At 36.9% G+C, this 25,186-nt stretch overlaps 1 protein-coding gene across 2 annotated transcripts in view; it reads right to left on the bottom strand.

The window, feature by feature from the left end:
• SCAF8 (SR-related CTD associated factor 8) overlaps positions 1 to 25,186 on the bottom strand; it is a 133,962-nt gene that overhangs the window by 38,258 nt on the left and 70,518 nt on the right. Inside the window, exons 15-20 of one of the 2 annotated variants that reach the window (XM_073337716.1) lie at positions 24,605 to 24,761; positions 23,062 to 23,192; positions 17,074 to 17,218; positions 16,524 to 16,601; positions 14,517 to 14,738; positions 12,058 to 13,822 (exon numbers count right to left, since the gene is read on the bottom strand). In XM_073337716.1, the coding sequence (XP_073193817.1) occupies positions 12,072 to 13,822; positions 14,517 to 14,738; positions 16,524 to 16,601; positions 17,074 to 17,218; positions 23,062 to 23,192; positions 24,605 to 24,761 (2,484 nt within the window). In that variant the 3' untranslated portion in view covers positions 12,058 to 12,071. Of the gene's footprint in view, positions 1 to 9,300; positions 13,823 to 14,516; positions 14,739 to 16,523; positions 16,602 to 17,073; positions 17,219 to 23,061; positions 23,193 to 24,604; positions 24,762 to 25,186 lie in introns of those variants that run through there. The other variant, XM_073337718.1, reaches the window with a different exon arrangement.

Raw genomic sequence — 25,186 nt, 5'->3', positions numbered from 1 at the left:
TGCTGGAACTTCAAGAGAAGAAATTAACAGGAACAGCTGAAAGCAGGGGAAGGAACATGTTTACAGGTAAAAAACAAAGGACTAGTCTAAGATATCTAGAGGTGCAGAAAGAGACACTGGCACTTTATCTAGAGAGACAGGCTGCCGGCAGGCATGTTCTCAGGAAAGGAAGGTCTCAGTCATCCTGATTGAAAAGCGCAGTGAGGACGACTTTAGGTGAGCAGTACCGTATTAGACAAGAGGGCATCTTGATAGTATGTGTAAGCTCTAGAATGCATGATTTTTTAAAATATGTAATCCTTTGTTTCCATTAATCGTACTTGCCAGGGCTGTGTGTTTATTTGAGCTGTGTCCTGAGGTGAAATTGATAGACTGGAATGTACTATTCCTTTGGGATTAGCAAATCTCTGAATACTGTGAGTGACCAGAGAAATAAAGGTGGACCCTCCAAGGAGATGCTCAGAAGGCTTGGGGGCTGGAGTTTGCCTATAGATAACTTGCATAAGTCACAACAGAGCCTGCATAGGCTCAGAGGACAGTATTTGTGCTGCCTGTGGCTGGGGTCGTCAGGGAGATGATGCCTGGCAGGCACAGAGAAGGCTCCCTTGGGCTAAGAGCTGGTGGTAGTAAGATGGCTCACAACCCTGGCTACCCAGGGAAGCATCACTGTGGCATAGGGAACAGCATCTTTACCCAGTTTTCTGGTTAATTAAGGATCACGTTCCAGCCACATCCATACCACATAATAGAGATACGAAGAGATGGAAATAAAAGAAAAGGTTTACAGTTTGTTGTTTTCCATTTGTTTATTTTGGTAAGGGAATCAGAACAAAAGTAGGCCAGCATGAGTAAACCAGAGACATATGGTAAACTTAACAGACAGTATTTGGAAAGACTGTGTTCAGATTGTGGCTTGAATGCTGGAAGGAGAAATGTGGATTGGAAGAGATCTCTAGTTATGGATCTCGAGAAACAGCAGGGAGATCAAAAATGATACAACTACAGGGCCTGAGACGGAGGGAGGTCCAGACTCAGGAAGCCAGCTGGGCACCAATCCCAGTGAGGCAGCCATAAAGCTTGAACTGATCATGTTTGGGATCCAAAAGCTGGAGCTAGTAGAGAAGGCCAATAGACAGGAAATAGTGAAAAGGAGTAGGAGGCCTAGGAAAGTGAGTTGCAAACAGGCAGAGCAAAAACTAGAGGCAGAAAAGCAACACTAGAAGTGGCCCAAAGAGCAGTGGAGCCAGACAACAAAAAGAACAAAGACCGAGAAACAGAAGTCCGAGAAGGAGAGGCCAGAAAAAGAGGAGAGGCAGCACGCCCTGAGAATACTGGACTTACAGAAACTGATCCCTGCGACCACAGGTAATGCTTACCAGGGATCACACAACTTAGACAAGCTGTGTCTGACATAGAGAGACCGACTGCATTGAAGAATATCTGAACACCTTTCAAAGGATTTGCCATGTACGCAGAATCCCTTAAAAACACAGAATGTTAGTCTTACTCCCCAAACTGACTGGTAAAGCTTTGCAGGGTTTAATTAAACGGATGTAAGAGAGATTATGTCACATGTTCAGTTTAAGACATCTACGTTAAAAAGGTTTCAAATTACTCCAGAGGCATATTGCCTCAAATTTAGAAATCTCAAAACTTGATAGAATGAGTCATAGGGAACATGTTAATAAAATAAGGGGATTATTTAAGAAAATGGATAAAAAGTGAAGGGGCAGACTATTGTAATAAGGTGATAGATATATTTACTCAGGAGCAGTTCTTTGAAGTCTCCTCTGGGGTTAGACGTGCTGTGTGGGAAAAGTCCCCAGCTTCTAGTGGTGGCAAAGTAGACTTGTACTTGTTGGAAGGGGAAAAAGGGAGAGGAGGGAACGTACTGGACTTAGACCACTTGCCAATTTTGCTTAGCTGCATAAAAAGCCAACGGGCCCAGCCACCAAAAAATAGAAAATTTTGTGCGTATCAACAACCTATTACATTCCTTGTAGAGAAACCTATTCCTAGTACAAACTGTACTTATTAAAATGAGCAATAAAAGTTTTTGGCCAAATTCTTCTCAGCTATAGTGGTGTAAATCTGCAGCAATTCCACTGACTTCAGTAGTTACTGCAGATTTACATCAGACTCTAAGAGCAGTATTTGGCTTATTTCACCTTTTTAACTACTTTCTTGCAATAGTCTTCAACATTTGTTTATTCCTAAAACAATGAGAAGCTGATATTTTAAACTTCAGTTTTAAAATGTGTGTATCAGTGCTAAGTATTTCAATCACAAGAAATAAAGATTTAGGACAAAACTTTAAGCCGTGAGTGCCAAACCTAAAGACAGCTTAACCTATAGACTTCTAAATAAGTGGTCTGATTTTCAGAGGTGCTGAGCACTTCAAACTTGAAGTCAACTTTGTCAGCCCGAAAAGATCTTTAATATATGTTTCTGGCTTGGAATAAGAAGGGCTGGTTATCTGTTACCAAGGAAAGGAATGTGAGGATGGAGGAGGGAAACATGGCACCTGTGCCTTCCCCACATTCTGTGACCAGCCTCAACTGGAAGTTGGGGCACCTACAGGATGCTGTAATTTATGCTTGGCTTTGCATGGCTGCAGAGGAGACTGTGAGAAGCAGAGAACAGCCACGAGTACAGGATGCCCAACATGCTAGGGGATTGGAAGAGTGCCAGTGTAGTTATACTCTTAAAATTGGAATCAAACTATGAAGATGAAAGATTATTTTTTGGACAAGGAAAACTTTATAGATCACAAATTTACATCTTTTATTTTAGTTCATTCAAGGTTGTTGCTAACTTTTCATAGGGAGAGGGGGGACAAGGAAAATGACAAAAGGAAATGGGCAGGCATTCTAAAATCCTGTGTGGGGAGGGGTCATTCACTAATTTCAGCGGTGAGCCACATCAGAAAAAAGGCTGTTTAAATACACAACAACTGTTTTGGAGATAGAGATTAACCAGTATATCAGCAAGCCACAGGAGAAAATAGAATTTACATCTAGTACCCTGAAGAAAGAACTGAGAACTGGAAGTTTCAGGGTTGCTCCTGCAGAAATGTGCTCTGTAGGCATGGTAGGGCTTGAGCATGACCTTCCAAAATTTCAGGAGAAGTAGAAGTCCAGCTATGGGATCTTTCTGTGTGGCTCTGCAAAAGTACAACTGGATGAAGAAATCTTATACTGGTAATTTTTCCAGACATTCTTGGTAAAACTGGACTGCTTTGGCCTACTATCAATCTTGATATAGTCCCTAAAAGGCAGGGTTGGCTGCACATAACATCATGAAAGTATCTGGGGGAATTTTTTTTTGATTGCCTCCTTTGCATAAAAAGAGGCAGAAGTCACTCAATGAAAGTAGAACTAATTCTCCTTCAACAGTATTTCTGCAAGTCTTGGAGAAGAAACTGAGTCACAGAAAACAAATTGGGTGAAACTCCGGCCCCACTAAAGTCAAGGGCAAAACTCCCATTGACTTAAAAGGATTTCACACATTGTTCTTAAATTAAAGCTAATAAAACAGCACTGTAATTCTCTAGAAATGTAAGGCCAATGAAAAGAAGTTAAATTTTGTGAAGGCAGTTAAATTTCTGCAGAACAGAAAACAGTAAGCTATACTATTGCTAGAGCTTGCTAAACTTAGAAGCTATGTGTAAAGTATCATACAATTTAAATGCTAAGGCACCAAAAATTCAGTGGAGTTGTCTCTGTATTAGGTGTACTTAACACAGCAATTAAAATTCAGACTGGTAGTTTATGTGGTTTAATAAAAACCAATTGTCCACCTCTTAAATTTTTCTCTCTGAGTAAAAACACTCCCAACTTGTTATCTGGACAGTGGTTTATAGAAATCTGAAGCTACTGATATAATAAATGAATAAAGGTAACAGATCAGACTATCCTCTGGTCAGTACTTGGATTAGAATCCTCAGACTGATCTGGGGACTGAGTAAGAGAGAAAAAAAATTTCTGCACACATTCTTCAGTTCAACAGATTTATCACAAACAAGGTTTTCCTCTTCACTTCCTTACTTGGGACCTTTTCTGAGTTCTGCAGTGTATCCATGTATCAGGCATTAAAAGTTATTTATTCTTGCCAAAATGAGTGTATTATTTCAATTTTTGTTGCAGAAATAGATGAGATGGCATTGTAGCTTAAATACTTATTCTCAGAAATTTATAACTTAACCAAAGAATTACGTTTTGATCTGAAATTTGTCTTCAGCATAGCAAATCGTTTTCAAAAAATGTTTCAGACAAATCTGTTCAGACATTTGAAAACTGGACACTGAAAAAATGTATTTCAGTAAGTATTTTGTCAAAACAGCTGTTTTAATTTTTCTTTAAACACAAAAAATACAATAAATACATTAAAGTAATAGGTCAAGATTTTATTTGCCCCAGAAGTTAGTTTCCACATCTTTAATTCTGCCCCACTGTTCATATATAAATGACCATATAAATAAACTGAATAGTGCATTTTAAAAAATATTTTATCTGAAGAAAGCCTCATATGTAATCTGTATCTCTTTTTGTATTACTTCATAAAATATTTTGTGGTCATGTAATAAAGGTCTCAGTTGTTATGCATACAATGTAATGGAGCAGAACTGCAAATTATAATAGCAGAATTTAGGATGCATCAGAAACTTAACTCTGAATTTCATAAAATTTTGTAAAAAGAAAAGGAGTACTTGTGGCACCTTAGAGACTAACCAATTTATTAGAGCATAAGCTTTCGTGAGCTACAGCTCACTTCATCAGATCTGATGAAGTGAGCTGTAGCTCACGAAAGCTTATGCTCTAATAAATTGGTTAGTCTCTAAGGTGCCACAAGTACTCCTTTTCTTTTTGCGAATACAGACTAACACGGCTGTTACTCTGAAACCCATAAAATTTTGTGCAATTGAAATCTCACCCTTAACAATAAACTAATATGGGGCTGTTTTGAATTTACTGAGCATATATTTAATAAAAACAAAGTAACTGAATTGATCAATGACTGTTCAGGAACAGCTACTAGATGGTCAAACAAGAACCCACCAGCTCATGTGGTCAAATATTCATTTTTAAAATGTGTCAAAATTTATCAACAAAGACATCTGAGAATACACCATCTTCCTGGTCCTTTAATAAATACTAAAAATCAGAAGCAAAAGTAGAAATCTACTTAACATGCAAAAAAAAAAAAAAAAGTCAAGTTAGTATGTGGAACACAGCATGTGGTAAAATTTCCCAAAAACCTAAGTGGTTTAGAAGCCTAATCCCAGTTTCAAAAGTGGCAGGCCTTTCGGAGCCTACGGCTCACTAACTTTCAATAGTCTTTTGAGTTAGTTTAATTTCCACTGTTAGAAACCTTACATCCTTAAGTTTTCAAGTAAAAACTTTTTTTTTTAAATATAGGAATATAAAATCTTAAACTAATTCACGCATTATAAGACGGAAAAACAGTATCTCAATGAGCATGAAAATTCTTTCCTGAGACCCTGAAAATTAATGCTTAGTTTAAGTTATAAGACCCGATAATGGAAATTTATAATTTAAATGATGAAAACTAGCATTTCTGCAATACTTGAAAGGAATAAATTATGGCAGCAGATATAACAGGATTATATGAGGACACTGCACATTCCAAGATGTGCTAAGTAATTTGTGGGAACTGATTCTTTTGATAGGTATCAATAAAGGGCCCAATACTGAAATTCTTACAACAGTAATCCCATGAGTAAGGAGTAGTCCCATGAGTTTCAGGGTAGGGTTTATGGGTAGCCTTATATTTCCAACTACTTGAAACATTAACAAGCAATAAAAGATTCGGTATCCCTAGTAAAACTTTTAATATATTTTTGTAGTAATGGAATAGTTATAATAAAGCCCCTTGTATATTCCAAGAGAAAAATTCAGTCACTGGACCAATGCCCAACAGCTAATCATTTTTTTTAAAAAGTACTATGAAGGTCACAAGATTCCTCCCTCCCAATTCCCAGAGCTAGCAATGTGTTCATTTGACCATACTGCTAACTTAAACTATATACTTTATATGCCTTTAAAGGAAGGTAACTAAGGCACTCATTCAGCAAAGCACTAAAGCCCTAATTACCTCAATAATAGCATAACTAGAATAACATGTGTGATAAAATACAGTACTTTGATCAATTTTGAGAGTCATGGTAGGGTTACTTTGATTGGAAGGAAGGGGAGCAGTGGAAAAAACGATTACCGGTAAGTATTTTGGAATCATTTACTTAGCTGATAGGTATTTTTAACATTGTGTTCAATATGATAGCTGGGCTCAGTTCTCAATTTTCTAGATCATATTATAAACCAAAATCTCACTTTCAACTGGGAAACTATACTCAGACACAAAGTCTGCTGCTTCCATGTCTTACTAATCCAGGCCTGAATTAATAAATCTGTTTTTGCTGACACTCCTTCACCAGTTAAGGACTTGTCCATATTAGAAATTTTTGCACTGGTGTAGCTATATCAATATAACTACACTGTTGCAACCCCAATGCAGATGTGCTGCACCCAGATTAGGCAGTCTTGCACCTGTATGACTTGCTCTAGTTTCATAAAGAGGTTAAATTCCTCTGAGTAGCAGCATGTGGAAAAATTGGTAAAACATCAGATATACAGTAGTGTTAACCCTCATTATATGTGTTATGCTGTAGACATAGGTACAGGAAAAAATAAGTATAGAAGAAAAAAGCAATATTGACAGAACAAGTACAAAAGAAGTGTTTGACTGAGATTATCTACAAATTTCTTCCTATATAACTAAGTACACAAATATGATTTTATCTGATAGTATAATGAGAAAAAAGTTGGAAAGTTAAATTAATCCCCCAATTTTTAAAATTTATTCTGTAAATCATGAAAGTTAGCAAACCAATGAAGATTTTTATAATGTCAATTATATCAGTAAAGTATGTATTTTAACTACTTTAAAGCAAACTGAAGAAACCTTAAGTTGCGTAACAAATTAATATCTGTTTAATTAGTGCATATATCAAACCTCCCCCCTTCTAATCTTTGACACTATTGCCTCTAAAAGATGGTAAGAGTGCGATTTTTCAGCTTAGTAACTTTTCTTCACCAGGCCCACTTACGCAGGTGGAGTACAAAAGGGTACAATTTTAAGGCAAATCAAATTTTATAGTCTACTGACCTCAAAATAACTGCTTTAAAAAATCTGAACAAGCCTGCCCATCATCACCTAAAAACCCAATTCAAAGCAGATTCTCTTTTATTGGAGGTCAGTTGTTTAAAAAGATGTTATGAGTTTTCTTCAACTTTTTAGAAGCGCTACTGGACATTTTCTTCACTGTAAAACTTCATGGCTAAACTTTAAAATGAATAACAAAAAAATTTGTTATCAAGTGTCAAAAGCACTGCATAATTTGTACAGCATATAGCTAAACCTATAAAAAATGAACACCGTCTGGATCAAACTTCCTTTTTCCTTTTTTAGATAGAGGAGCAAATGGTTATGATTAAGACAATTCTGTCAATCAGGTATTTTCTCAGCCACCATTCAGTTCCCAGTAACAGGCTTCTATTATTCTACTGGAGATGGAACAGAATGTAGTTATAGAATACTAAACAGAAGGATGCTGTTGACACTCCTGTTTGGTTAAACATTTTCATATTTTAAAGCAAAGCAAAAAATTTAAAACAGGATATGTCACAGGTATTGAATCATCAAGAGACGGATTTAAAAACAGAAAGGTCATAAAGGCAAGGTGTGTCACTCTTCAATAATGGTATACTTAACACAAGTCTGAAAATAATCAGCATGCAAGAAATAGATTACATTTTGGTATATTCCTATTTGCATACGTCCAGAGAACTCCTTGTATGTGTTTGAAAAAAGCAATTGATGTACAACTAAAAAAAAATCAACTATGACAATTTTAACCAGGAAAGCAAAAAATCCTTCCTCATTATTATCTACACTAAAAAAAAAAAAAATCAAAAAATACACACTGCCTCATTTTAAAAACTGATCAGGTTTACTAAATGAAATACATTCATTTCTAGCTTTAATTATTATAGCAAGGAAAAAAGGTTACTATCACTATTGGTTATTTCTAAATATGTTAATCGAAATGTGAATGTAGGAAATTTAGCATCTAATTTTTGCAGCTCTAAAGATGAAGTGAGTGAAATACATGAGGCCCAGTGGAATTAAAATCCAGAAAATGAATTAAAATCTTTACAGACATTTGGAACCTCTGTATACTTTCAAATTTGATCATCTAAGGGGATAGATGAACTTACTGCGACGTCTATCAGAAGCATTATGTTGTGAATTTCCTCTACAGGCTATCTCAAAATCTTTTAAAGATACTTACATGGGATGCCCACCCTATGCATTATAGACTAAATTATGGGACCAATACTCATACCAAATAGTACCTGACTTCACGAACAGAACCATTTGAATTAATAGGTTTTTTTTGCAGATTTACTGAAGGATATCAGAATCTGGTCTTATACATTTAATTTGTCTAATAATGTCCCACAGCACAAATAAAAGCTTAATATAACTGCATGTTAAGGCTTGCAAAAAATAGTCTCAATATAGACATGACCTCACCATAACAAATAAAGGCCACGATCCTACACTGTGAATGACATGGTCACAGCAGTCTACTCATAGAGATCACAATGCAAGATGGAGTGACACAGAATGTCCAAAAAGGTAACATTTTGCATGTCTTAACTGATATGAGTACAGTTTTCAACTAAATGTGTATATGTAAATTTTAATCTTTCCTGTTCATTAAAATTGTCTGACTTCTTTCAAACTATAAAACATGCATATTTCTGTGTTATTTATGCAAATAAAAATGTAAACAGACTCATGCGTCAGGTTCTTTAATTGTTGGAATGTGGCAAATATCTTCACTGTCAAAAACAGCTCAGAAGTGTAGAATATTCTCTTCTTGTAAGAGGATAACCTTTTTCTTGAGAACGTTCAAAGACAAAATTTTTCAGGGACAAGATTAAACAGCTACAACTCGCTATCTTTAATTGCTAATAAAAATGGGATTCAGACCCTTTCCCTGTTTCTGAATGCTTTCCTCCTGGGGCTATTTTTCTATGCTTAGGGACTACTAAAATTAGAAGGTCTGAAAAAAAAGTTCTAACTGGAAACATGATGCAGCTAAAGACTACTTTTCTGTACAATAAAGTTTTATTCTACACAAGAATTGAATAGCTGTTGGAAACTGTAATAGTACAGTGTACAACTACACTAAATACAGTAGCCAATTTATTAAAATTTAAAAGACATTTACATAACAGATTAAAATATTAACACAGTGCTCTTCATCTAATGAATATACATTGCAGAGTGTCAAAATGTTTTGCCTGACCCAACAAACATGCACAAGGAAATGGCAATGTGATCTGGTTTACAGCATTGCCAACTGAATTATTTAATCTCTCTCACCATGTGATGATTTTCCTGCACCATCCTATTACAAACAATAAACATACTGCAAATCTCAATTTAAGAAAAAACAAGGAAGATTAACTTTTCTATCTTGTTTTTTGTTTCATTGTGTAAAACACAATGGTGAAAGCAAAGCTACTGGAAATATTTGCATTTTGTTATGAACATTTGGAAAATCAATGAGAATAAGCTTTTTCATGTACAACTATTAACTTAAAAATGTCAAAACACTATCAAACTGAAAGAAAGGAGTAACTTAAAAAAATACTATACAGCTATTTTATGTTCAGTCATCCTAAGTCATGCATGCCTGATTAGCAAATTATTGGCAGGCTGATAGGCACAACACTGATCAAGTTCCTTGACCTGCACAGTCTGCATTTGAAAGTATTTTTGCCCTAAACGTTGTAAAACCTGTCTGGAATCCAGTATATCAGCATGGTCCTGTTACATGTTATTGCTTATTTAATGCACCTGAATCTCACTGCTTCCTAGTACTAAATATTATTACTACTTGCACTGTAGGTGCAAAATGATTCATATCAAAGCTTTTAAAAGCGGTATTTTCATTTATGAAAGCAATTTTGGGGGCTTTTAAAATAAAAAATCCTAATAATTAAGAAACAGAACCAGGTCACCACAAAAAAGGATCACATATAACTTCTCTGTAAGTCCAGATGTATCCTTATGCACTACAGCCGAACTCCCAAGTGACATCCTCACACTTCATATCCTTGGGAAAATTTTTTTAACACAATACAAACTACCGATAAATTAGTATTCTTTAATAGTAAAGTTCAACTCAGATTTCCCTGAATTAAATATTTTCCATTTTACAGAAATATCATTATCGACTCTCAGAACTTACTGAGAGAGAAAATTCTCTCTCAAAACTTAATCAGAGGATGCTTTTGGACTCAGTGAATTTTAACAACAGATTTTTTGGAAGGGGAGAGGAATAACTGTACTGCAAGTGGGACAAGCTGAAAATCTTCCATTACTATATCACCAAATCTTCCACCTCTGGTTAAAAAAAAAAAAAAAAACACACGCAAGAAGCAAAACAGGTGAAACAAAAGAGAGTAATGCTACTGTATTACTTAGGAGGCCAATTCATCTCAACATTTTACTCAGAAGTTCTATTTCGGTATTAAGCCTCCAAAGCACAAAGCCCCCACTTCATTTCTATTCACACGTAGATTTTTTTTTTTTTTTAAAAGAAAAACCAACAACAGCTTTATACTTTTCATGCAACAATTCTGGACTTCAGAGGTTCACTGCAAACAAATAACCACAAAGTACTTTAATACTACCACTATCTATCCAGAACACCAAATATATTACAAAATAAGATAAGGTAAACATTTACTTCAATTTTGGCTTCATGCATATCTACATTTTTTAAAAAGTAAGCTAAAATCCTACTGTATATCTTTACAGTATATCATGTCCATTCCACCTTCTAAAAGTAGTAAGAACAGTACCTATGAGTGAGCAAATAAATGTAAATTTGATTTATTTAATCAAATTAACACCTCTAAATATCTTGCTACCTCAAGAAGGCGAAAGACTTATTTTTATACCCTAATTTCATTTCAGTTTTATTAACCTGTCTTCATTGTTCTGTGCGCACACACAGGCACACACAGAAATAGCGATATCTACTTACAGTTTACACAAATATTTACATACATGTTATATACATAAACTAATGTGACTGCATGATTTTCAATATAAAAGCATATGCTTCTTTCTAGCACATATAATTGTTGCATTGGTCTTACAAGAGTAATATAAACCTTTTGCAACAAGTAGCTAAAGCATATACCATAGCTGATCCAGGTTTTCATAGCTTGTAGGTTTTTTTTTAAAAAAAAAATACAATACCTAGAACACTGTTATCAAACAAATATGCTTTATTGGCATCTAAAAACAAAATGCACCCAACATTAAAATGTACTTTTTTTTTTAACCCACTGCAGTACGAGGAACAAATCACAGACACTTACTTTAGAGGAAACAGAGACTATAGTGCGGATTTTACAAAATCACTTTTAATCTCTGTATTATGCTCCTTAAATGACCAGGGCTATTTCTTTTTCTTTCTTTCTCTCTCTCTCTCTCTTTTTTTTTTTTTTTTTTTTGCCAAATCTCAGGAACATAAAATATCACAGCTTTGTCTATGTTTAAAATTCTGCAGCAGCCTAAAAACATGGACAAGATACACCAGCACCTGCTTTCAAGTATAACAATTTCCACAGCCAACCTAATGGTAGTATCTAAAAAAATTCCATTTTCTTCCATAGGAAGTCTTTGTTTGACAAGCTGTTATTTATAATTGTGACATTAAAAGCAACTGGGGGCAAGTCTGTGTTTTATCAGAGAAATAAAAAATGTTTACCTACCATGTTCAAATTAAGAACAATGTTCTATACAAGTCAGTTGTACAGTTATTTAAGTGAAAGATGAACATGAACATCAGATTAACTTAATTCTGGCAGACAAAAGTGAACTGCTAAGGTCCAGTCAGCCATTTATCTATTACAGAGAGATGACAACTTTACAAAAGGTATCTTTTACCTACTGAGTGATGATTATGTCCCCTCAGTTTCTGTGCTTTCTACCACTGGTTCACTTTCTATATCAGCTTCTGTGTCACTCTTCTCTTTGTTTATCTCACTTGAAGATGCTAGTTTTTCATAAAGTTCTGGATCATTCTGCACTTGCACATTTGGTGGCTGACTTTCTGTCTCTGTATTTTCACCATTTACCTGGGGTATATTATCAGCTTTGCGCTGTGAAGTGGCCCCTTCAAAATATTCAAAAACCCTTGGATGTGGAGGAGGGATCCAGTTGTTCTGCATTCTGTCTCTTCCAAATCTGTTTCCATTTATTTCTCTGCAAAAATTAAAATCTCTGTCATCCCTATCCCTCTGTCTTTCCCAGGGTCTTCTACGGTCATCAAAATCTCTGTGAGCATCTTGTTCAAATCCTCTGTTCCAGCTGGGACCACTTCTAGTTTCAAATCTGTAATTTACATGCCGAAACCTCTCTCTATCTTCATGGAAGCTTTTAGGACCACCATAGATAGGAAAAACATTGTGTTCTCTTTCATCATAATCTCCTCTCTGTCCCCAATGCTTTTCTGAATTGAAACCAAAATGCTCTCTTCGACCAATATTATCCACACCTGGTCTTCCAAAATTCTCTCTCATATCTATATGTGGCCTTGCAAAATGTTCTCTTCCATCTATTGGAGGTCTTCCTAGACCCTCTCTTGGATCTACTGGTGGCCGTCCAATAGAATCCCTGACATCGACTGGGGATGGCCTATTAAGAGTCTCTCTGTTTTCCACTGGTGGAAAGCGATAGTCTCGGTCTCCTTCCTGTTGAATGCTATCACCTCCAAGTGGTAACCTTTTTTCTGGATTAGAAATGCTATCAACGTTTTGTCTTCCAGGTGTTCCAAAAGGTCTCTCTGTTTGGTTAAAAAGATCTCCTGGAGGAGGAAAAGGACCTCTCGGTGGTGGATGAAGGGATGGGTCAAGGAGTGTTGGAGGAGGGATATTACGCTGTGGTGGCATTCCAGGCTGTATTAATGGAAATCTTGGTCCAGGTGACTGGGGTATTAGTCCTGGACGGAGATCTAAGAGAGGCATTCCAGGCATCCTTTGACTACTAATATTTAAATGGGGTATGTTTTGAACCCCCACCGGATGCTGCATCCCCAGAAGTCCAGAACTACTTGAGACATTGGGTGGTGGCACTATTAGAAGCCCAGAGCTGCTTGAGACATTGGGTGGCGGCACACCCGCCAAAAGCCCAGAGCTGCTTGAGACGTTCGGTGGCGGCATTCCCGCCAAAAGTCCAGAGCTGCTTGAGACGTTCGGTGGCGGCATTCCCGCCAAAAGTCCAGAGCTGCTTGAGACGTTCGGTGGCGGCATTCCCGCCATAAGTCCAGAGCTGCTTGAGACGTTCGGTGGCGGCACTCCCGCCATAAGTCCAGAGCTGCTTGAGACGTTCGGTGGCGGCACTCCCGCCATAAGTCCACAGCTGCTTGAGACACCAGGTGGCTGCACTCCTCCCGCAAGTGTGGAGCTGCTTGAGACACCAGGTGGGTGCACTCCTCCCGTAAGCGCGGAGCTGCTTGAGACACCGGGTGGCTGCACTCCTCCTGCAAGTGCGGAGCTGCTTGAGACACCGGGTGGCTGCACTCCTCCCGCACGACCGGAGCTGCTTGAGACACCAGGTGGCTGCACTCCTCCCGCACGACCAGAGCTGCTTGAGACACCAGGTGGCTGTACTCCTCCCGGAAGCCCGGAGCTGCTTGAGACATCATTTTGAACTGAAACACAATAAAAATATTTAGTAGTCTGGAAAGTCAACATAACACTAAACAGTTTACAATACAAATAATATTTTAATCCATTATTTCAGTTAATATATACATAGTTGGAATATTTACTTATTTAAATATTTGTAATAGTTTTGAGTTATGAACGCAGATTTTTTAGTCACAATGGTGATGACTGGGCATTAAATCACTGAAACCGATGTCTTTACACAGTAAAGATTGAGCAGAAGCTTTTAAGGGGTAGGAAAAACTACATGCTCACCAAGCATACACAAGAAAAACATGAACATGTTTGAATGAATGCTTAAAACCATGTACTTAACTTAACTACAAGTTCCTGTCCCATTCCACTTTCAGTAAAATTTAAAGGATTTATTTTAAATACTCTTAACTACACCCCCTGGCCCAGCTTTACTTCTCTAGCCTATATGCACACAGATGTGCGAGAGAAATTTCTTGTCCACTGAAGACGTGACCTACTGGAAAACAGTGATCAAGAGATGCTAAAAGAGCTCATTATCAGCACACTATGTCACAGATTAAATCCCAAATCCAGGACCATATTTAACCTAAAACGTCCTACATTAGGATGAGTTAACACAATACACATGGGTTAACTTAAAAACTTGTATTTACGAAGTCAATTTATATGTGGCAAAATATGTAGGGTACAGACATTTCTTACCAGATCTGTTGTTTTCACTGGAAGAAATCTGAACGTCTGCAAGATGTGATCCTTTTTCTTCCGACTCTGGTTTGTTGCTTGGAAGAGGGTTAAAAACACTTCCCGCTGATAATGTTGGAGTGGCTAGACTGCTAGAAACAGTGCCAACTGGTAAAACAAGGCTACCAAAAGGAACATCTTTCATTGTCTCTTGAGTAATGGAAAGAGGAGGCTGCACTAGAGCTGTAGGGGAAAAAACACAAAACAAAAAACACATCTCAGTATTTCTTGCCAATTTAGTTTGGCAGATGCTTTATTGTTAGAGCATATAATCAAATATGGTCATCAAAAACAACAATACTGTTCACTTTGGAATAAATTGTTTTTCAAAAAACATTTGTAATCCTTAAATATAGGCTTCCCAATGCTTCACTCTTAAGTAGTGCGCGTGGATTATGAATAAATACAGAAGCAAACAACACTGGTTTCAACGGGCTTTAATGTTCGAACCATTGAATGTAGTCAACTTGAAAAGATTGAATAATGAAAATAATAAATAATAAATTCAGTGATTGAAAGAAAAATACAGAACTAAATTGCTTAATGAATATTATTTGATCATCTATACAACTCCCAATTAAACATCAATTTGCAAATAATTTTTTCAATGACTCCTGAGAAAATATTAAATATACTGTTTGTGAATATTATTAGACCAACTAAACTATGCACTATAAACTATAAAGTGCACTATAAACTATGCGCTATAAACTTGTTCTCAATACATTGATGAAAACAGCATATGAATACCCCCTAGAACGCGGTATCTACCCTAATTTGCATACTATTACTTAATTAAGAACAGGGTAGATAAAAATCAATGATTTTTATTTTTAAATTTAAAAATTAGGTTTATTTTAAAAAACCCTGTATTTAAGTCAAAAAATCTATTTAAAATTGCATTTGAAATCATGACAATCTATGTTGAGGCCTAAACTTACCATACTCTATTAAAATCATTATAGTAAATTAAAACAATAATACTGAACAGTACATGTTTGCTGTGGAGGGTTAAAGGAAGTTGAACCACTGAATTTTGGGAAGTCACTACTGGCTATGCATCTGGAACCACAGTTTGCTGAAGTGCTACACCAGTTTTTCATGGCAGTATCCTCCTCTGCAGATGCAGAGAGAATATTTTCTTCATTTCAGTTCATTCCACTAGTTCAATTCAATGACTAGTTCACTCAAACTTAAGAAACCACCTGGGAGTTGAAAATGCAGGAAAGCTTGTTTTCTTCTTCCAATCTATAAATGAAAACTAGGTGTGAGAGGATGAGATCTACTTGTTCTATAATTCTGAAGTACAATGTTGACCAGAAACTATCAGTTCAATTCACTAACTAGAGATAATACTTGGTTTAATAAATCAGCTTGTTTTAAATTTAAAACATGTTCTGATATATTTTGTGATAAAAACTTTTTTTTCTTATGTACCCAGCATATTTTAGGTGACTTTATTTACTAAAAAAATTATTTTAAAATGTTGTTTTTGTACATTTTTAATTGAATTTGCATTTACAAATAGAGCATGACACAAATCACAAATAAAAAAATAATTTAGCAAGTAAGAAATGCATCAGTCACCATTTTCTAACATAATAAAAAATGTAAAGATTAAGAATCTAAATAAACGCAAATTAAGCTATGTAATTGCTTCAATAAATGTGTGCTGATCTAGTGTATCTTCCTGGTTAACAAAAAGAACCAAATTTAATATAAAGGCTATGTTTAGTTGCAAATAAACATGTTTTAATGGTTATCAACCAATGAGAATCAACTTTTCTTTAACAAAGTAACTAAAAAGTACAAATGCAAAACAAGATTAATACTGATTATTTAAATAAAAGTTTCCTGCTTGCTGATTTATATCAATCCACCTTGAGTAAGAATGAGGACATCAAACAGCTAGACTTCCATTAATACAAAATTAGTATTCTTTTAGGGAAAAAAGACAAGCCAACTTACATGTTGGGACTACCTGTGGAACAACAGGCGGTGGAACAACAGGCGGTGGGACTGGTGGAACCGGGGGAGGCATAAAACCTGTATGAACAATCAGAAATAATTTAATAATATGGCCAACTTTAATAAAACCTCAGTAATAAGAACAGTAAAACCTCACTAATCTGCACTAATCAGGAGAAGAATGTCCCACTGCAAACCGGCAAGTATTAGCGGTGTAGGAAGATAATCAGCAATGGTTACTGCTTTCCAGAGGGCTCCAACTTTAACACAGAGGATGTACCTCTTTAAGTTGTCATTTATACCAGCAATACTCTAAGGAACAATTAAAGTTTCACCTAACAATCAAATTTTCCAGTTGAAGAAACACTGTAAAATGAAACAACAAAATAAAGAGTTTGATTTTTAAAACTAGACTGAAAATGTGAAGTTTTAACTAAGTCTTCTGCCCTGAATCTTAGAGTCAGAAATAGTCCTAGCACATAACATATGTTTAAGACACTCAGTTAGCATGGATATCCTTATTATACAATCACTTAAAATGGTAACTTACCAGGAGGTGGTTGTGAAGGGTTGAAACTTGCCCGCAAGAAGGGAGGTGGTGGAATTGAACTATAGCCAGGAGGTGGGACAGACATTGTGACAGGAAATGCTGGTGGAACTAAACTAACAGCAGGCACAGCTGGAGCTACCGGAATCTTTTTTTCATGGGAAGGAAAAACAAAACAAAAACTTCAACTTTTACATTATTCAATGACTCTGAAAAAGGAATAAAATGATTTGATTGAAATTCTTGTTAACTGAAAGCAGTAATTATAATCAAGGTTCTACTTATGCTGTCGCAAGCATGATGAATTACTTGGCACTTTGGGGTAGTACACTGGAATTTCTGCAGCAGCTGCAGGTAAATAAAAAATTGAGGGTTTTATAAATTTAATATGGAAAATAATGTATTCACAGTAAGGCATTATTTGTGTTTTAACTAAAATCTTAAATTTAAATTTTATATTATACCTAATTTCTCTAATATCCTATAGAATTTTATATCAAAAACTAAACTGTATTATAGAAGTTGCCAGATAAAGCTGGGATGAAGGCAGTTTTCCTCTGAAAGGTGACTAAAAATAGCATAATAGCACTAAAGTTTATTATGTTTTGATTTTCATATCAAATTTGTCCCATTTACAAATAAAATTGTTTTTCTAACTGCTATCCCTGCAAATTCAGCTCAGGAACTGAAAGTCACACTAACTGGTTTCATCTAAAACAGCGGTCTCAAACACGCAGCCCGAGTTATTTGCTGCAGCCCGCCAAGTCCCCCCCCTCCCAAGTTATTTCCTGCAGCCACCAAGCTCTCCTCACCCGCTGCCCCTTCTCCCACACAGCGTGCCGCGTCCCCGCTCCTCTGCCTACCTCCAGGCACTTCCCGCTGCCAGCACTTTATCACTTTTGGGGGGGGGGTAAGGGGGGGCGCTTTGTACCTTTATATGAAAAGGTGTCAGTGATGCAGCCCCATGTGCTAGTCCTCATGTGGCCCTCGTGGTGATTTGAGATTGAGATCCCTGATCTAACATTATCTGCAAAAGATTCTGTAGGGCTAAATTCTGTCGAAATTACATTGATAGAACCCTGCAAACATAGCTAAATGCAGAATTTAGCCCTAAAATTAACATTTAGGCCCCATGCCTCACTACAGGTCAGCAAGAATATCTAAGACATTTGAATGCACACTGGGAGAATGCCATCGTATCCCTTCTTATTCTGCTTTAAAGAAATGGTATAAAAATACATATTTATATATTGTACTTAATTTAGGAACTAGAGCTTTGATAACTTGTAGGAAAGGAAGACAGTGGGGAAAGGACAGAGAGGGAAGGGAGAAAGGAAAGAACAGGTGATAGGTTGTGTGGAGAAGGAAGGATTTAAAAGGAGCTTCATTATTTTTTTCTAATGCTGTGTCTTTCAGCAATTGAGAACCTATTTTGGTTTTTGTTTTACAACCCCATCACCTTTCATTTAAAAATTAAAGTATTTAAATATTTCAGTAGAAAAATGATAACCTGATAATGAGAAGGTGCCACAAGTACTCCTTTTCTTTTTTGCGTTAACTTGACAGTGCTTCAAAAAAGAAAATGATTTAGTGGGCTAATAATCCTGTGCATGTACTGTGGTTCTTCAAGATGTGCCCCTATGGGTGCTCTACTCTAGACGCGCTTGCACCCAATGTGCCTCAGATCAGAGATTTTAGGTAGCAGTGTCCATTTGGCCTACTCATGAGTCCCCCACAGCCTTGTGCCCTGCACTGAGACTATATAGAGCTGCATAGGTGAACCGCACTCAGTTCCTTCTCTACCGCAGAGAATGCCATAAAGAACTCTGAAACAGAGGGGAAGAGGGTGGATAGTGGACCACCCATAGGGGAAACACATGTTGAAGAACCACACAGTTACTACACAGGGTGAGTAATCTCTTCTTCTGCAAGTAGTATCCCTGTAAGTGCTCCACTCTAGATGACTATCGAGCAGTAACCTCTACAGAGGGGTGGGGTTTAGGAGAAAAGTCTAAGATTGAAGATAAAACAGTAGACCCAAATATGGCATCAGACGCTGAAGTATGAGTGACTGTGTAGTGTTCAGAAAATATACGAATAAGCTCTCAAATCACGGCTCTACATATTTCCACGACAGGAACATTCTTAAAGCCTACTAAAGTAGAGAGGCATCTCATGGGAGTGAGTTAGTACTCTACAGGGAGGCTGAACATCATGAGACTGACAGCAGCAGGTAATGCAGCCAAATACCCATCTAGAGAATCTTTACTTGGAAACTGGAGATTCCTTAGTTCTGTCTGCAATGGAGAGAAAATCTAGGAGATTTCCTAAAGGGCATAGTCCTGTCTCAGTAAAAGACTAATGTCCTCCAGACCTCGCGTGTATGTAGTGTCACATATCCTATATCCTGGTGTGGTTTAGGGAAGAAAACTAAAAGATTTATAGGCTGATTTATGTGAAAGTCCAAAGAGATACCTTTGGCAGGAATGTAGTCGAAGCGTGGCCTTAGTCTTAAAGAAGGCTGTGAAGTATGCCCCTATCTCACTCCCTGTTCGAGCACACAAAACGGCTACTAGAAATGCAGTTTTCATAGACAGGTATTGAAAGGAGCAGATGTCCATAGTTTCAAAGGGAGGCCTCGTTTGACATCTGAGTACCAAGTTAAGGTTCCATAACAGCGTAGGGCATCTGATTAGTGGGAAGAGGCTGTCCAGTCCTCTGAGAAACCTCCTTGTTGTAGGATAAGCAAAGATGAAAAAACCCTCTACCATATGATGGAAGGCCGTAATAACTGCCAAATACACTTTTATGGAGCTTAAAAATAACCCTGTCATTTTTAGCTCTAAAATGTAATCTAGTACAAATGATAACTGAGAGGACTTAGGTGAAAGATGTTTTAGGTCACACCAGTCTTTGAATTTCATCAACTTTTTGGCACGTTTGCCACAAGTACATTGTTTCCTGCTATGTAATAGCACTCTCTTTACGTCCTCAGAATACACTGTTTCTAACCCTGCAAACCATCTATCAGCCATGCCTTAAGCCAAAGAACCCTGAGTTTGGGGTGATGGATTTGACTGGCATCCTGAGAGAACAGATGGTCCGGAGAGCGATCGGTTGACAAAGAGCCAGCTGCGTGAGGTAAGGAAACCATGTTTGTCTCAGCCATCTCAGAACTATAAGAATAACTTTGTTTTGGTTTTCCTTATCTTGCATAACACCTTGGATATCCAGGGAGTTGGGATAAATGCATACAGAAGGTCTGGACTCCACCAAAGGAGAGCGGCATCTCAGGGTTTGCTGTCTTTTTTTAAAAACTACTGGAGGCATGGAGAATAATTTTCTTTAACTGTGTTTGCTTGGCAAACAAACAGTTCTGAGCCACCCCAGGAGGCAGCGCATGTGTAGTGTCACAACTGCTGAGGTATGGGAAATAGAGTTCCTTGTCTGCCAAGATAAAAAGAACTTCTGAGAACACTCTGGGTGCAGAGAAGAGACTGAACAGAAGCACTGTGTATTGAAAGTCTCTTGACACAGAATGAGGCAAAAGAACCTTCTGTGGGAGGAGTTGATCGCTTCAGGGAAGTAAACATCTTGAAAGTCGAGGACCAAGAACCAATCCCCTTGGTCCAATGATGGAATTATTGCTGCAAGAGTTACCATTTTGAATGTCTGAATCTTTATGAATATATTGAATAAGCTTAGATCTAGAATAGGTCTCCAACTGCTGGTTTTTTTTTTTTTGGAATCAGGAGATGCCTGGAATAAAATCCCATTCCTGTGTTGCACAGAGGTACTACAGCACCCAGATTCAGAAGAGAGTCAATTTCCTGTTGCAAAAGGTGCTCATGAGAGGGATTCCTGAAGGTGGGATGTAGGGTGGGGGGAGGGAGGTAAAGTAGATGGAGACATGATCTCCAACACCCACTTATCCATAGAGGTATGTTCCCAGTTCTGATGGAAATGAGAAAGGCGATGGCTGAAGTGAGGGAGGCATGCAGATTGTTGCAGCAGTAAGAGTGGAGATGGTAACTCAGCACCTTGACCAGCCCATCAAAACTGATATTTTGAAGTTGTGGGTTGGGAGGTCAGTGCTTGAGAAGTAGCTGGTCTCTTCTTCTGAAACTATTGTCTTTTATGCTGGGGTCTGTAATATCTCTGGGAGGTGGGAAACTAGGTAGGACGAGATCTCTGTGCTGTCTGGGACTTACTGAACTTTCTTTTACGTGCAGGGGTACAAATTCCGAGAGAGTGCAAGGCGGCTCTAGCGTCTTTTAAGGGATGCAGAGATTCATCATTTTTTCCCACAAACAACTTTGATCCATCAAAAGGAAGGTCCTCAACTGTATTTTGAACTTTCCTCTGAAAACCAGCATCCAGAGAGACCCGGGAGAACTGGGCATAAGTTCCCGTAAGGGGGAAAAACAAAGAAAAATAGGTAAAGGACAACAGTCCTTATCCTAAAAGTATAAAGTCAAGTTTTGGGTTTTTTTAAAAGATTCTTTGTCTGAAACTATAAAATTACTACAGCTACCTCACACAAAAGAAACTAAGAACTAAAACGAACTAATAAGAACAAAATACAGTTGAGGTAAGATCTATTTGGATGCTGCTGAGGCTCCATTGCAGGCTGAGATGGTTGAGAACAAGGCTATATAGCCTCGGTGCACCGCATAAGGCTCCGGGGGGGTGCATGTGCAGGCTGAAAAGACACGGCTTCCTAAAATGTCTGATCTAAGGCACATGGGGCGCAAGTGCACCTAGAATGGAGCACCCATAGGGACACTACTCAAAGAAAAACTTGGCTCTCAGGCCTGAATTTATTAGCTGAGAATATAATTACTTCAAAACAGGAAGAGCATGCTCAAGTATTAACAGTATGTCTGCCTTCTTGATTCAATGGGAAATGTAAAACAACAGTAAGGAAGGCAGAAACGTATTAGAAATACAACAGAATACAATATAGCGCAAGGTGGTTGAAATAAGAAACTAAGCATAATTCTTGTGACAGAAAATGGAAGACAATACATAAATTGTGTTAAAGGGACGTTAGTCCTGGAAATAGACTAAAAAAGTTAATCTTCATTCTGAGGCTCCAATAAACTACTTTAACATTAACAAAAATTATTAATTCCAAAAGCTCAATCCTCAGGAGCAGCCATGTAAATTAGCAACCTTGCATCAATGCAAGAAAGAAAAAAAAATCAGCAACAACTTTATTTTTACTAAGTTTTGTTTATAATGACACTACAGAAAAGTAAATTTTAATCTAAACACTAAATAATTTTGACTGTGAGCATTTCAATCAATTCTTGACCAACATCTTTGGTATTGCACACTCCTGAAAGACTAAAGAAGTTATAATACAGTACCTCCAGCTTTCAAAAAAGAAACAAACCTTATTCATCTGTTTATTAAAGCAGAGAAAATCCTTTTTAGAGGCAGAATAATTCAAACTGTATTAAGCCTTAGATTGTTCCTACCAAATTCCATTTAACAAAAATGTTCAACAAGGCCCTAAATCAATACTAAGACTGACCAAAAGTGCAGGAAAAAAATAACTCATTTATTCTCAGATTAATATGAAAGAAAGAGGAAACAAATGTAAAAAGTAACTAAAGTCAAGCAGAAGTGGTTCCAGGCAAAAAGGGGTCATTGTGCTGGTGCTCCTAAAAAAGGATGCTTTAGTAGCTCCCACATTTCAATCTTCTTCTTTTAAACAACTAATTGCTATTTCAGTTTTATAACATTTATCCTATCACCAATATTTAATCCTGGATTCAGCAAAACAGGCATGATCTTAGAGTCAAGCAGAAGTTTAAGAGCTTTGCTGAATGAAATAATTAGCTTTCTTATTTTAAAGATAAATATAGAACAAGGAGGATTGATATTTTATTTTATCTCTGCTATTTATTCTAACTTAGCATTTGAATGTATCCATATTAACCAAAAATTAAATCTCTCTCTCCAGAAACCACACTCAATACCAACCTGTAGCATAGTTACAGATTGAGTATAAGCTTCTGTCTGTGTTGTAACAGCTGTATTCTTATCGACAGTTGTACTCTGAGTAGTTTGGATATTTTCTTTAACAGCCTCTGAGCTCCTCACAGTTTCCCATTCTAAATAAAAAAATATATATATATTTATTTTGTAGACAATGAGTTTAAATGTTCTATTTCCATTTCCACATTTACAAAAACCATCATCAACTTGAAAAATCATATTTTGGTCTGAAAGTTACAAGTAACAGCCAAGCTTACTGTAACTGAAAGAAGCTGAGGGGTGAAAAATAAAATTATATAAATACAGGCACACAGAGTTCCCCTCTTGGCAGAAAGACCATCAAACATCAGCAAGAGAACACAGAAATCCCATAACTTTTTTTTAGAGTGAATGGAAAAGGAAAAACAAAAATTCTAGATATGCAATTTGAATGTTACTATATCAGAAACTGATTTTTTTTAATGCTGATTTAAAAAAATTAAGTTGACTGTCACTTTATAAATGATTCATGACCTGTAAAGAATATAGCAGCCCCTTATGTATTGTCATTTATATTTACAATATGTCTATATTACTGAGTGACTAGTCTGACACATGGTCACATAGGGTGCTTAACAACAAAAAAAATCCCACCTCCACCAGCCGAAGAGAAAATGAAGTTGGCATTCTAAACGCAAGGTGTTGGATTTAATTTTCAATATTGATTTAAATTATGCTGACAGAGTTAAAAAGACTGGAATTTATATACTTAAACATCCCTTGTCAATATCGAAGGCTATGTCTACACAGCTCCACAATTTGGACTATGGGGTGTGAACTGCAACTCCCCTGTGTGGATGGTGCCAGTGTGAACTAAAAGATACCTAGTTCACATTACATGAACTAGATGCCTTTTAGTTAGCTCCTGCAGCGTGCACACAGGGGAGAAGTGTGCAATTCATACTCCCACGGTCTGAACTGTGGGACCGTGTAGACAAGCCCTGTGATACAAAACAGATTATAAACCAATCTCTGGAGGTTGGAAAGAGGAAGCTCAATAATACTGACAGTCTCAACAGAAAGTTTTAAACAATAAAGGAATATCCAGATCAGTCTCTTCCATCATTTTACTTTTACATACGACAATCTAAAGACTTGATTTTTCAAAAGGAGCACAACCAGGTCTCAGATTTTGCATGCACTAATATTTGCACATGTATTTAGTGACTGAACGTAGAAAATCAGAAGCCACTTTTAAAAATATTAATATTTATTGTCTCGCTTAACTCCATTGATCTGAATGCTGACATAGTGTTATGCTGACTTGCAGTGTTATCATCAGATGTTGACTCAAACATACTATAGAGGCACTCCAAATTTCTGGATTTCTGATCTCAGTGCCATCAGAACTGTACACAGGAAATTAATACTAACAAATGCAAAAAAGAACATGTATACCATAAATACGCAACTTTTGAAAATTAATTTAAGGAATAAAGAAAATAAACATAATTTTTACTTAATAAAAGTTACATGTAAGTATCCATACCTGTATTTACAGTCTCCTGGTCAATCATGCCTCCTTCAGCAAAGCCATCCAGATCATCCAATTTTACTTTTTCCCAAGGTATATATGCAACTCCAAGATCCACATCCCAAAATTGCTTGTACTCTGTTTTCACACCTTTATTTAAAGCCCAAGCAATCTGAAAATAAAATCCAATCAGATGATGTAGCTGAATTAAAACACTTCAGTTATCCACTTCACCTCGTCAGTGCAGGATTGATCTCCACTGTACATTTATTGTATGTACCAAGCACTAGGGCACGTACTCAACATCTAATAGCAGCAGCCACTTGGAAGATCTTTTAGCTCTTTGGTTACAGTGAACTTTAAGAACTGTGTTAAATATTATTTCTAATTTACAAATGGGGAAATAGCACCTCAGAGCTGAAAAGACTTATCCAAGGGTCTCAGAGTAAAGTAGTGACAGACACCTCAAACAAGCCAAACACTTAAGCACAAGCTTAACTTTCAACACACAGTCCTCACTGAAGTCAATGGGACTACATACAAGCTTGAAATTATGTTTGTGTTTAAGTACTCAAAGTATTCCCTAAACAGCAGGTT

This window comes from Lepidochelys kempii, chromosome 3, assembly GCF_965140265.1.
Source record: "Lepidochelys kempii isolate rLepKem1 chromosome 3, rLepKem1.hap2, whole genome shotgun sequence".
Lineage (NCBI taxonomy): Eukaryota > Metazoa > Chordata > Testudines > Cheloniidae > Lepidochelys > Lepidochelys kempii.
The sequence above is the reverse complement of the archived record's forward strand: the minus strand, read 5'-3'. Positions and strand labels throughout refer to the sequence as shown.